This window comes from Neoarius graeffei, chromosome 9 (assembly GCF_027579695.1).
Source record: "Neoarius graeffei isolate fNeoGra1 chromosome 9, fNeoGra1.pri, whole genome shotgun sequence".
In the NCBI taxonomy this organism is placed as follows: domain Eukaryota; kingdom Metazoa; phylum Chordata; class Actinopteri; order Siluriformes; family Ariidae; genus Neoarius; species Neoarius graeffei.
Window position 1 is genome coordinate 43,370,336 of NC_083577.1, and position 15,144 is coordinate 43,385,479.

The window sequence follows — 15,144 nt, forward strand, 5'->3', positions numbered from 1 at the left end:
TAATATTATAGTTTCAAACAGAGAATACTAGTTTTCATGCTACCAATTTTTTTGGTAAAGAAAATAAATTTTTTTCTCAAGTTTATTGCAGTGGATTTACATTGTTTTGGAACCAAACTCTTCATTTTTATTATTTACTGTTTGATCTCAAACACATTAAGAGGGCAAGAAATTTCACTAATTAACTTTTGATGAGGCACAACTGTTAATTGAAAAGCATTCCAGGTGACTACCTCATGAACCTGGTTAAGATAATGCCAATAGTGCGTAAAGTGTCATCAACGTAAATGCTGGCTACTTTGAAGAATCTAATGCCGCTTTTCCACTACAAATGCGGCTGAGCCGTGCCGTGCTGAGTCGAGCTGAGTCGAGCTGAGTGGGGCTGTTGGAGTTGCATTTCGACTACAACTGCGCTGAACCGTGCTGGCTGGAAGTGGGTGGACACATTGGGTGGAGTTAGCGAAAGTGGGTGGACGTCACGTGATGTCGTTAAGCAGCGCAAACAGTGACATCAGTGACAGTGGCGGAACAAGTCAGAGCCGGGCCGGGGGCGGGGCAAATGACCGGGCCCTTTATTAAAGCTTATCGTAACATCATTTAAATGTCCGCAACTGCGGTGTTTACCAATTTCAACACTACCGGGTGCAACTATGTTATTTAGTACATCAAGTCCTTCAAACGAACATGTAACTCAGAAACAAAAAACATTAGGATACTGTACATGGCTCATAATAAAACATCAATAGCCTATACTGCGCACATTATTTGAAGGGCATACGAATGAGCGCTCAGAGGTTGCAACGGTGACAGGAAGAGTCAGAAATAAAAGGAGGGCGGTGCAAACCTCACTGAATGCACTGTGTTTACCAATTTCAACACTACGGGGTGCAACTATGTTATTTTGTACATTAAGTCCTTCAAACGAACATGTAACTCAGAAACAAAAAAACATTAGGCGACTATACTGTACATGGCTCATAATAAAACATCAATAGCCTACTGCGCGCATTATTTGAAGGGCATACGACGAGCCTTGCGCTCCGCGAACTCGTCCACGATGCTCTGTATGTCACTGATTCAGTGAGCTTTTAAGCGGTAGTCTCACGACCCGAATAGTAAACAATAAACATGGAGGACATGGAGTCGTTAGTGTTGCTGGTCTTGGTGCTGTGGCTTGTTGTCACCGACAACGCCAACAGATACTGGCAAGAGCGTATAGATGAGGCGAGGCGCATAAGGCTTCAGAAATTCTCGTAATTCGTAATTATTCTTCTTCCGGGTTTGCGGTGTTTACAGATCCCAGCGCGCTCGCGGGGCGTGTGTGGGCATGTGAGGACACTCCTCCTCACCAATCAGTGCACAAGGGAGTGTCTGCTCACGCCCCCAGCCTCACTCGGCACGGCTTGGCTCGCTTCAGCCCCACTCGGTGCGAGTTTTAGGGGCTAAGCAGGGCTGAAACGAGCTGAGTCGTGCTGGTTTTTGGTAGTCGAAACGCGAGCCGTGTCGGGCTGAAGTGAGCTGAAGCGAGCTGAAAAAGGGTAGTGGAAAAGGGCCATATGGCTACGTTCACACTGCAGGCTGAAGTGACTCAAATCCGATCTTTTCGCCCATATGTGACCTGTATCCGATCTTTTATTGACAATATGAACGACACAGATCCGATTTTTTCAAATCCGACCCAGGCCGTTTGGATATGTGGTGCTAATTCCGATTCCTACCCGCTCTTTTCATATGCGACTTCAGTCTGAACCGCCAGGTCGCATTCATCCGACTTACACGTCATCAACAAGCCACAAACGTCACTATTCTGCGCTGAAGTAGGCGGCGGGTCTCTCAAAAAAGTTACAACAACATGGCGCATAATCACGGGCGCAGATAGAGGGTGGGACTCGTCATATTTAAATTCACCTCGTTCGGTCCCCCCTACTTATAGGGAGGAAAAAACGTTTATGCTGTCTTTCTTTGCATAAGGCAAACCTCACGGAAAAATCAAAAGACTAATTACCATTCGGTTTATTGAGGTGCACAGCAGTGTATACATATAGTTGCAACAACTCACATAAAACAAAACAAAGACTGATATTCGGTTGGTTGAGCTGCGCAGACTGCACAGGTTGCGAGCTTGAGCTTGGTTGCTATGGTTACTAACAACAAGTTTGACAGGCATGTTGGGGTTGGTTTGCTGGCAGCTTTGTTCCCCCCCCCCCCAGTTTTTTGTCCCCCCCCAGTTCAAAAAACGTATCTGCTCCCCTGCGCATGACATCAATGCGAGGGACGCTTCGGGCTGTGAAGGTTCTGAATCTTCTCAATGGAAGGACGCAGAGGTTAGGGAGCTGATTTCCATTTGGGGGGATGCAGCTATTCAAGCTAGATTGGATGGGTCATACCGCAACCGGGCGGTTTTACTTCCGTAAACACTGGCCATGCTCACTGCGTGTGACGTCGTCGTATCCTGCAGTGCGCATGCGGAACACTTTTAGGTCGCTTTTCGTTCATACTGAGGATCACATACAAGTCGCATATATTTGTTAATGTGAACGACCTCACAAAAAAATCGGATTTCACAAAAAAATCGGAATTGAGCATTAAGCCTTGCAGTGTGAACGTAGCGTAAAAGATTAATATTTTGGTTTTTTAACACTTTGTTTATGTCCAAATATGTTCCATGTGTTATTTCATAGTTTTGATGTCGTCAGTATTGTTCTACAATGTAGAAAATAGTCAAAATACAGAAAAACCTATGAATGTTTAGGTATGTCCAAACTTTTCACTGGTATTGTACACACAAAAGCCAAAAAAAAAAAAGTGGATTTAAAGAAGCAAATACTTTGATTGGCCTTTGATTGGATGATTACTGCAGTAATTAATATGTTTCAGCTGGCAACACTTCTTTTACGCCTAACTGATGCAGCAGCTTTTAATTTCTTAAACAACCTTGTTAGAAGATGTATCCCGTGGTCATGGAAAAGATGTTACTGTATTTCAGAAGGGTCAAATTATTGGCCTGTATTGAGCAAAGAAAACAACTAAGGAGATTGCTGAAATGACTGGAATTGGGTTTAGAACTGTCCAACACATTAGTAAAACCTGGAAGGATAGTGATGAACTGTTCATTTCGCTGAAGAAATGTGGTCGGGAAAAAAAAACCTTGACTACCGTAAATGGTGATCACTTAAACACTTGATCACGTTAAATTGCGTATACTTAAAAAAAAAAACAGCTGCGTTCATGACTATATTTAATTGCAAAAGTAAGAGCTTTTCCACACTCACAGTGCAACAGGAACTCACAGGATTGGGAATAAACAGCTGTGTGGCCATAAGAACACCACTTGTTAGTGAGGCTGACTGGAAGAAAAGGCTTCAGTTTGCAAAGGAGCATAAAGATTGGATTCAGCAGTGGAAAAGGTCATGTGGTCTGATGAGTCCAGATTTACCCTATTCCAGAGTGATGCGCAAGTCAGGGTAAGAAGGGAACATGAAGCGATGCATACATCATGCACAGGGCCACTGTACAAGCCTCTGGAGGCAGTGTTATGATCTGGGGTTGCTTCAGTTGCTCAGGTCGAGGCTCAGCAACGTTATTTGGCAATAAAATAAACTCAGCTGACTACCTGAATATACTGAATGACCAGGTTATCCCATGAATGGATTTCTTTCTTCTCTGATGGCACGGGCACATTCCAGGACAAACACTCGGTTCAGACTGTGAAAGAGTGGTTCAGGGAGCATGAAGAATCATTTTCACACATGAATTGACAGAATCCTGACCTTAACCCCACTGAAAGTTGCTAAAGAAGAATATACAAAGTGGTTCGACTCTCCCATCATCGATACAAGACCTTGGCAAAAAATTAATGCAACTTTGGATGAAAATAAATGTTGTGAAATTGCATAAGGTTGTCAAAACAATGCCACAGCAAATGTGTGCCTTAATCAAACCTAAAGGTGGTCCAAATAAATATTAGTGTGCGCTACTTTTGACCAAGCTCTATGTGTGTTATGAGATAGATAGATAGATAGATAGATAGATAGATAGATAGATAGATAGATAGATAGATAGATAGATAGATAGATAGATAGATAGATATGAAGGTCATCATGAACATGAATATCATGGCAATATTGAGCTTTCAATAATTTTCTTTGAACTGTTATTTTTCTTAAGAAGAATGATTCAACAACATATCTTTAATGGAAAAAAAAAGAATTTGGTGCAAAGGTTTTAATCTGTTTTGGGTTTTCTTAAATCAATACACGGTCAAAATTAAACCTACAGGGTCAAAAATTTACACATGTCCACATAGGCTATTAATTCAGTGGTGCTGAAAGTTCCAAAAGGTTTTAACTTGCCAAGGCCTCTTAACTTCCTGTTACTGATCATGATTTACAACTTCTCTGTGCCAACATAAAAAGGGTTTCTTTGGTAGCACTCATTGACCAACGCACAATACAGTGGGAAAGTCTAAGGAGCTCAGTGCAGATCTGAGAAAGAGGATCATAGATTTCCATGACTCAGGAATGTCTCCTTGGAGCCATTTCGAAACAACTACAGATTCCAAGATCAACAGTTCAAACAACTGTACATGATGCAAGTTATTGGGAGGGGTAACCATTTTACTAAGCAACTTTGCTGGAAGAAGACGCAAACTGTCAGCCTCAGCTGAAGGGAAATTGGTTCGGATGGTCAGAAAAAAACAAGGCTCAGGCCTACCATGAACTGGAAGCTGCTGGAACACAGTCTACAGTCAAGCGAGTTTTACATTACCGCAGACTGAGAAGCTGCTCTCCAAAAAGCCCCTGGTCCAAAATCAGCACCTTCAAGCTTGACTAAAGTTTGCAACTGACCACATGGAGAAAGAAAAAGCCCTCTGGTGGAAAGCTTCATGGTCAGATGAGACACAATGACCAGAGGTACAGAGGAACACTGTATCAACTGTTAAGCATGGTGGTGGTAGCATCATGCTCTGGGGCTGTTTTGCTGGCAATGGAACTGGTACATTGCACAAAGTAGATGGAATAATGAAGAAGCAGAACTATTTCAGAATTCTTCAGCATAACCTTAACCATCAGAAACTTGGACACAATTGGGTGTTCCAACAGAATGATGACCCCAAACACACATCAAAGCTGGTTGTGGAAAGGATAATGCAGGCTACCATCAAGTTTAAAACAAGAAATGATCTCAACCCTATTGAGTCAGGTCCGTGCCAGGAAACACACAAGTTTCACTGAACTCTACCAATTCTGCCAAGAAGAGCGGTCAAATATCCAACCAAAATTCTGCCAGAAGCATTCTGATAGCCACCAAAAGCATTTGGTCAAGGTGAAACTTGTTAATGGACAGAAACTTGTTAATGGACATTTAACCAAATATTAGGTGCACTGTATGTATATTTTTGACCCTGTATATATAATGTTGACCCTGTGTTGATTTCAGGAAATAAAAATTAAAAACTTTTGCACTAAATTCTTGTTCACTCACCCGGCCGCAGGCCAGGCCAGATGAGCTTATGCGATCACGTGTTGTCCGTCCGTCGTTGTTGTCCGTCCACAATTTACAAAAATCGCTACTCCTCCTACAAGATTAATCGGATTTCGATCAAACTCGCATACAATATTCCCCAGGTGGGTGTGCATAAAAGTTTTCAGGATGGTAGTGCTACCGGTCATAGTTACGATTTTATGGGCATCTTAACTGGTATGAGCTACAGCCTCACTGAGACTATTTTTTAGTTTTTATTTCTGTTAAAGATGTATGGTATGCAATCATCCTTCCCCAGAAAAATAACAGTTCAAAGAAATAATTGAAATCCCAATATTGCCATTACACATTCATGTCCATGATGAGTGTAAAACTTATCAGATAATTTATTTTCAAGTCTCCACAAATATTACCCAAGACAACATTTTTTTAAGCAAAGGGTTGTCGCACTTTGTTTCATTTATTACAGTTTACTGCTCTTTATAGTACTTTTAATGTAAAAACATTTTTTAAATAGCAGTCTCAGGTACAGTGTGTGTGAAATAAAGAGATTAGCTGTAAGTTTTACTGAGCATGTTACAGAAGCGGCCACAGTTCTTCTGGACACCGTCACATTTGCTTCTTATTTCTGCAGCAGCCTTCATTATGTTTTTGTCTGAAAATTGTCTCTTACATAATATGCTACTTACTTTAGAAAGTCTAATTTTAAACACACAAAATACCTGGAGGGCTTTTGATTATGATTTATTTACTTATTTATTGACTTTTTTTGTACCACAACAACAACAAAACAGCACTGAAAATCATCCCATACAACACTGGAAAATAAAAAATCTCATCTCATTATCTGTAGCCGTTTTATCCTTCTACAGGGTCGCAGGCAAGCTGGAGCCTATCCCAGCTGACTACGGGCGAAAGGCGGGGTACACCCTGGACAAGTCGCCAGGTCATCACAGGGCTGACACATAGACAACCATTCACACTCACGGTCAATTTAGAGTCACCAGTCAACCTAACCTGCATGTCTTTTTGTGGTGGAAACCCGGAGGAAACCCACGCGGACAACATGCAAACTCCGCACAGAAAGGCCCTCGCCGGCCACGGGGCTCGAACCCAGAACCTTCTTGCTATGAGGCAATAGCGCTAACCACTACACCACTGTCCCGCCCCTGCTGGAAAACTAACGTTTGCAAATCTAAAATGTATGTGTACTGATAGAACTATCTCATCTCATCTCATCTCATTATCTCCAGCCGCTTCATCCCTCTACAGGGTCGCAGGCAAGCTGGAGCCCATCCCAGCCGACTACGGGCGAAAGGCGGGGTACACCCTGGACAAGTCGCCAGGTCATCACAGGGCTGACACATAGACACAGACAACCATTCACACTCACATTCACACCTACGGTCAATTTAGAGTCACCAGTTAACCTAACCTGCATGTCTTTGGACTGTGGGGGAAACCGGAGCACCCGGAGGAAACCCACGCGGACACGGGGAGAACATGCAAACTCCACACAGAAAGGCCCTCGCCGGCCCCGGGGCTCGAACCCAGGACCTTCTTGCTGTGAGGCGACAGCGCTAACCACTACACCACCGTGCCGCCCGATAGAACTATCAGTTTTAGAAAATCAGCCAACACACCACAGCCCCATTAGCACTCACTATCGTGGACTCATGATTAGTGGTGCACGGTATTATCGGTATACCGATATATTGCAGTGCAGCTTGAAAAAGATACGTATCGCGGTATGATTTTGACATATCGGTTCAGTCGGGTTCACTTGGGAATCTTCGTAAGTTTCCGTAAATAGTTTGTCTAATCATGGAAATGTTGAAAATATCTGATCAACTGCTTTCAATTTTTTTATTTCAATGTATAAATCTCGAATAATATAATAATTCATTAGCGTATTTATTGTTTTTGAGACGATAAATAAATAGAAGGTTCCAGAATCCCTTGCTCGAATGCAAAAAATAGTTGCTTGGTCACACTTTCAAAATGGTGGTCTCCGTCGGCGCCGATGACTACAAGTTCAACATTGTGAAAAATCCTAAGGGAAAGGCTGCTGTTTGGCAGCACTTCGGCTTAATTATTCGGAAGGGGGAAAGCAGGAGCGAAGAAAACGTGGCTGGGTGCAAAATTTGTGAAGCTATAGTTAAGTGTAGTGCGGGGAACAACTAATCTAAGGGTCAATCCATGTGAAATCACCAGAGGCCTCGCCACTGACCATCTCAGATTTGCTTCATACTTTCTGGAAATATTGTCAGTGTACCCAACAAATAGTGTACAAAATTTTAGGCTTGCACCTTCATTAGTTTCTGAGATATAGGGGCTTTAAAAAGGGGGCGTGGCCCCAATTTCACTGTTGAAACGCGTGCTACAGAAAACGGACCTAACTTCCATAAGTCATTACTTTTAAACTATTCATGCAAGATACATGAAATTTTCAAGGATTGTTCTTCAATGCCAGACGCCTTTAAATACTAAAATAGAAAGTTCACAGTTCAATATTTGCCAAGTTATGGCTTGCTGAAAGTCATAAAAAAATTTCTTCTATCGTGCTTTGGAGCAACTTTGACCCCCCATATCTCCACATTAAAGCACACCAGATCTTTCAAATTTTCTTATTTATTACTCATGTTATTGTACTCTTTAGGCAACTAGGTATGCAGGGCTCGAAATTAACTTTTTTTCTTTGTGTCCCCCAGTGGTCCCGAATTATGTGTTGTATTGTCCCGAATGGAAGCAATAGTGTCCCCATTTTTTTCCTCTCTGAAATAACCAGTGGTTAATATTATCATATGAAGTTACTATTATATTTGTAACTATACGATTTTGAACCCTTTATATCATTTTTACAATAAGTCACAAAACACAAGTGACACATGTCCAATACATCATCTACTTCAAAATTACAGTTATTGCATTCTCAGTTTATTAAACTTTGGTGATCTCACTGTATGAATAGATACCCGTTTATTTAAAGGGGGCCAACTAGCTCATTCAGAAAATGTTTCAACTCACTACATCTGCAGTACACTTTAGCTGAAAATAAGACCCCTTTTATGTTTGTTTCATCTACTTATACCTTGAATATCTGTTGGCATATATAAGGCCAACTTATCATTTTCACCATTACCGTTATCCATTTTTATGTAATATACCTGTTGCCCCATTCAGAGATGTTTTGAAAGCCATCAGCCATAACCATCAATGGATGAAATGCACACCCATGTTGCAAGCAGTACAATAGAAGGTTTGACCCAAAAAACGAAATATTTTAATCCAGTCTACAGTGTAAAATAAAGGAAAAACGCCATCCAATCATATCGAGGTACCACCTCAAAATGATTGGATACTGACACGTCAATCAGACTGAAGCCCGCGAGCAGCCCGCCCTTCTGTGTGTGTGTGTGAGAGCGAGCAGTGTCACACAGAGCGCAGGATTCTCTCAGTGCGCTCCTTCCAAACAACGGGGATTTACACGAAAACGGAAGGAGATATTCACAAAATTCTTTCACAGTGAGCGCCACAAGGCTCTCCTGAACACACGGATGTAATTTTTTTGTCTGTAGTGTAAAAAATGAGGTCACTAGAGCGAGTTAAAAACGAGTGACTTTTCTGCCACGTTTATAATGGGAGTCTATGAGGCTGCGCGGCTGTGCTCTCGTTACTTTCAGGCTTCTCATTCAAAAACAGTAAATCCTATCGCTCAGGTAGACACATTGTGTGAATCAGGACAAGTGTGGCGACTACTTTTGAGAAAATTGTGTGTGTGGAGTGAAAATTGGGGCTGAAAACACAGTTTAAATGAGAGAGTTTGAGCTATTTTTCCAAGCTCTTTACACTCTAACTTAACGAGCTCCACTAGCGTGTAACGCAATAGACACCCATTATAAAGCCGGGCTTTCTCAGGCTTTATAAGGGGGGGTGGAGACGCGGGGGGGGGGGGGGGGGGGTGTTTCTTTTCAAAATATGGCTTGCGGGAACCGTTATTCCAAAATCTTGTACTGCACCTTTAATGTAGAACTTTTTTTCTAGATCTATTTTTTTCCATTGTCCCGGGATTGTCCCAGATATGATAATTTTGTGTCCCGATGACATTTTTTATGGTCCCCGGGACATCGGGACACCGTTAGTTTCGAGCGCTGTAGGTATGTGTTCAAAAGAAATCAAACTTTCTGATTTATTAGGCTTTAAAAATTAAAAAAAACATTTTGCACCTATAATTCAAATGCATATTACAAACGTATGACAAGGTCTACCATAAAAACAATTATACCACTGGAAAGAGCTTGTTCTGATTAGCAAATGCACAAAATATGAAGCTGGTACCCTAAACCAAACTATAAATATTAAGGTATCAAGTACAGCATGTTTTATGATAGACGAAAATGCTGTTTTACGGCACAATACAATTACAAACCTAAAGTGTAGGAAAAATAACTACCTTAAAAATACTTTATTTGAAGAGCTTAAACAGTGTATTGATTTGCTTTTCCACATCAGATGGAAGTTTATACTGCCTGCCAGTTGATGTAAGTGGGGCATCAATGATTTTCATGACATGCACCAGAGGGACCCAACAGTTATCCTCTCTCCTGGGCCAGCTGTAAGTCTGAGAGGGACCATGAGGATGCATAAATGTTACTTGTACATCTTGTTCCTCCTCTGATAACGCACGAATGTTGCCTATCCACCACTGTCTGTCATACAAACATACAACATATTTACCAGGAATTGTATCTGCCAGAGAGACTGCTGATTTAACAGGGGTTTTATGCATTACTTGTGGCCGATTCCCACTCATATCCACAATGAAGCTAGGACCACCTGACACCCTGCTGACCTGCAGCAGGTTGGACATGATTGGAACGAATGAGTGGTTGTCTCTTGTTCCAGGAATAGTAGCTGACCTTGAAAATCTTGTCTCCAATGCTTTACCACTCTCCATAACTTCCCCTGTACCAACCCAGATGAAATGGATGTTCTTGATGTGTTTTTCTGCCCACAAAAACAGATCAGATGGGGTTAGTATGTGATCACTCGTGACTGCCTGTAAGCTAGCTCGAGCTGCTGACCGCTTTACAGTGCCTCCAATACCATCACAGGGTGATTTACCGTGAGAAGTGGCAAAGAAATGCCATTCTGCCAAAAGTCCAAAATCGTCTGCATGCTTTATTAGATTTGTGAAGTTTTTGTATTGTGCTGCTGATCCATCACTGAAGTAAATTACCTTTTTCAGCTGGGGATGTAAATGACATACATATGGTAAAACCTTTTTTAAGAATGCATGCACGGCCACTGTATCATGCTTAAGGCAGTCACTTATTATGCAGATAAAGATGCATTTCGTTACTTTTGTACCATCTTCATTCTTTGCTCTAATGTACACTGCAAATGGATGAAGAGTACATTGGCTGTTGTCCCAGTGGTATCCCTGGGCAGAATCCTGTGGTTTTTCAGTTTTTATGCATCTCTGGATGCATCCAAGTAGATTATATGCCTTAAAACAGCATTTCCGTCTATCGTAAAACATGCCATATTTGATACCTTAATATTTATAGTTTGGTTTAGGGTACCAACTTCATATTTTGTGCATTTGCTAATCAAAACAAGCTCTTTCCAGTGGTATAATTGTTTTTATGGTAGGCCTTGTCATACATTTGTAATATGCATTTGAATTATAGGCACAACATGTTTTTTTTTTTTTTAAAGCCTAATAAATCAGAAAGTTTGATTTCTTTTGAACACATACCTAGTTGCCTAAAGAGTACAATAACATGAGTAATAAATAAGAAAATTTGAAAGATCTGGTGTGCTTTAATGTGGAGATATGGGGTGTCAAATTTGCTCCAAAGCACGATAGAAGACATTTTTTAAAGATTTTTAGCAAGCCATAACTTGGCAAATATTGAACTGTGAACTTTCTATTTTAGTATTTAAAGGCGTCTGGCATTGAAGAACAATCCTTGAAAATTTCATGTATCTTGCATGAATAGTTTAAAAGTAATGACTTATGGAAGTTAGGTCCATTTTCTGTAGCACGCGTTTCAACAGTGAAATTGGGCCCACGCCCCTTTTTTTAAGACCCTATATCTCAGGAACTAATGAAGGTACAAGCCTAAAATTTTGTACACTATTTATTGGGCACACTGACAATATTTCCAGAAAGTATGAAGTAAATCTGAGATGGTCAGTGGCGAACATTTTTCTAAATCTGGTGATTTGGGGCGGAATTACCCCAACAACACATTTGAGACGCCATCATCCGAGTGTTTTGGCTGTTTCGTCGTGCAGTGCTGTTAATAACAAAACCCCCATGGAATTACAACAGACTGTGCAACAAACGAGCAGTCTACATATTTCACATTCTGCGCTGAAACAACAAACTATAAATAATGCATTTTCTAGTACCAAGAAATACCAGAGTACATCTGAAAAAGCGCAACGAATCACTTCTAAAATAGTAAGATTCATCGTGAAAGACACGAGGCCATACAGCATGGTGGAATCCAAGGAGTTCAGGGAAATGCTGGCTGAATGTGAGCCCTGGTATCAACTGCCATCTAGAAAAACTCTCTCAGAGGTGGTTATTCCCAAAATGTATTCCCAAGTTTATGAAGAAGTTAAAAGCAGCTTACAACATGCTGAATTGGTAAGGAATTTGTTTTACTGCAAGCACAATCTGTTAATCACAGTAACACATGTATGCATAAATTACTTATTTTATCTGATTCTGATTTATTTTCTTGAATTAATTTGACCGTCAATAGGTAACTCGAATAAAACTTAAAACAAGTTGTGTTTTAAACAGCATAACATTGCATTTCATTATGTGGTAGAATATATAAATCATAATAAAATCAGTAACTTAAGTATGCTGAAGCCCAGTGTGAAGTTGACTTTATCTAGGGTAGGACATTATTAATATTAGACAATCTTATGGCTGGAAGTGACAGCCTTTTACTCGTGTTTTTCCATTCTTTACAAAAAGCTGCCAGATGTGTTGTGATTTTTTTCCTCTCTATGCTCAAACATTACAGTGTTTGTCTAACATTATTTTTTTATTATTCAAATTTGTGTAGATTGACTACATTGTAATTTATTTTACACACAGGCTATTTAGCAAACTTCTAGTACATGTAACTAGTTAAATAGTTAATAAATCACATTTGTTTAATAATTATTACGTTTGTTGCCTTACATAAATAATGATTTTGATTAAAGAAATGCCATTCTTACACTACAATATCGCGATACAAAAATTCTCGCGATACACAGTCGTGATGACAACAACATGCTAATTTAAGCTCGTAGCCTGCTGGCGCTTGAGTTTAGAGATTTGTGTAATAATTTGAGGATAAAATAGACTCCCCCCACGATTTTAAAAGATTCATTTGCTACTTGTTTCAGAAATCCTCCATTGTGCCTTCAAATGCTGTCTTTTCAGAAAGCTGCTCTGAGCCGAACAAACACTAATTTGCTGTGAAACATGTTCTAGCATGTTTAAGCCTAAACTGTGCTGTGTAGAAAATAACAGAGTGCAAAGAACTGTAAAAGTAGCTTCTTCCCGTCTCCTCTAGGCGCTTTTTCTTTTACACCTCCCAAAATTAGACTTTCTAATGAGGCGCTGTGCTAATGAAGCTAAGCTTTATGCATTCTGTCATGGTAAACAAACGCCTCCCCTTGGCGGCACAAACCGCCCGCTTTAAACACACAAAATAACCTGGAGAGCTTTTAATTATGATTGATTTGTTTATTTACATTTTTTGTACCACAAAAAAAAACAGCACTGAGAATCATCCCATACAGCACTGGAAAATAAAAAAGTGGATTTTTTTGACCGTGAAAGGGCTTTAACGGGCCTGATTTAAATCAATTCAAAAACGCTAGCCGGCCTGCTAAATATGCAGCAGGGAGAACAGCTGCGCATAAACACAGCCTCCAGTACCGCTGCTCAGCTCAGCTCACTAACGTTAATAACCGAGCGATTAAAATATCTACAGCAAGCTGAAAGCATTGTTATTCTTACAGGGATATGAAAATAGCTGAATTACCTATAACTGGGTGTTTTTATTAAACTATTTCCAGGCCTGCCCATACATATCTGTTATGAATGAATGAATGAATGAATGAATGAATGATCATTAAAAAAACCCCGCAACACAGACACCGCCGCTCAGGGAAACATGTCGGTGTTTGTGTGTCAGGCTGTATTGCCGGTGATGTGACTCGTGTGTAACCCGGGATGCTCTTTGTACACCACAGTGATAGAATATGCTGAAGAGAGGAGCGCGTTCTGCTCCACCAGGCCCGCATGAATAACGCACGAGAGGGGCTGCGAGCGCGAGCGCGCGCGCACTCATACACGCGCACACGCAGACCCATACACAAAGGCAGCAGAATGGACACTATAAAAATCACGCTGCTGCGCTAAAGCCATTAGTCACAACCTCGCACCAAAACACCCATCCTCTACTCCACTCCACTCCCAGAAAGGCAGAGTAGACACTTTGACTAAACATACTATCTGCGCAGTCGTCCGCTGATTGCGGCTGAATGAATATGCAAACCTTTCGGCGCAGTACAAGAATCATACACAAAGCACTTCTATTAGCATTAGCCTGTTAGCACTCCGGCCAGCTACTTATAACAGTGAAATTCTACAGGCTCCAGTGACACAGAAGTAGCCTATGTGCTCTGAATGATGTCGCCGATTACTAATAAAATATGCTAAATCGTATTTGCACAGCGGCGTTATGAATATGTAATACACTAAGCCCGGCTCTAATCACACAAAGGACGCATTTTGGCTTTAATCTAAGGCGACCGTGGCAGCGCAAAGCCCCGTTTCAGCCTCTCTCTCTCTCTCTCTCTCTCTCTCACACTGTCTCACACATACACACTGAATTAATCCGCCGATATGCTGCACAAAATAAGCCGCTGCAGATGTCTCAAAGCGGCTACGGCCTTCAACGCCTCTTGTTTACGCTCTTCCTTCGTACTTATCTGGCTTGAGAGAAAGAGTGTTTGAATATGAATATGAATATGTAAAATGCAGTAATGATTACCTGGTCCTGAACTCTCATCTTGACTCGCTGCTCCTCCGTCCGCCATTTTGAATATTTACGGTGAAATCCCAACCCTACACAAACACAATCCAGTATAGCGCCCCATTGAAGCAGAGCGACTCGCTTCGCATTTGTCATTATATTCAAACACCACGGGGAATTTCCTCAGCTACCACGGTTAATATTTTATAAAGTTTCAGCTCGCCTTTTCGGTACCATGACAGGCGAAAGGAGTGAAGATTCACAGCAAATGGCTGCTGTAAAAAGTTACCAGCTCACAGGCAGCTATTGTAGGCTTTCTAAGCCTCTACGGAAGTAATTCATTAGACATGACTGTCAGAAATCATCCATACATTATTATTATTATTATTATTATTATTATTATTATTATTATTATTATTCATAATCAAGGATGTGATTAATTTATTTACTTTCGGAATTAGGTTATTGAGCTGAATAGACTCGACAAGGGGTTCACAAACAAAAATCACAACATTCAGCCATTCAAACAACAGGTTCATTATTTAAATGTGTACAGTAACGTTTTTACTGGCTGCTGGATTTTCTGTCTCCCCACGGGTTT

At 40.9% G+C, this 15,144-nt stretch overlaps 1 protein-coding gene across 13 annotated transcripts in view; it reads right to left on the reverse strand.

Annotated features, from left to right (window-relative positions):
* pou2f1b (POU class 2 homeobox 1b) overlaps positions 1 to 14,769 on the reverse strand; it is a 56,301-nt gene extending 41,532 nt beyond the window's left edge. For 10 of the 13 annotated variants that reach the window (XM_060929557.1, XM_060929549.1, XM_060929553.1 and 7 more), the window contains exon 1: positions 14,562 to 14,600. Coding sequence is in view for 3 of the 13 variants with exons in the window: in XM_060929558.1 (XP_060785541.1) it covers positions 14,562 to 14,607 (46 nt within the window). In the remaining 10 variants the exon portion in view is untranslated. Of the gene's footprint in view, positions 1 to 14,561 lie in introns of all 13 variants that reach the window. The other 3 variants (XM_060929558.1, XM_060929551.1, XM_060929550.1) reach the window with 2 other exon arrangements.
* Positions 14,770 to 15,144: the final 375 nt, after the last annotated feature.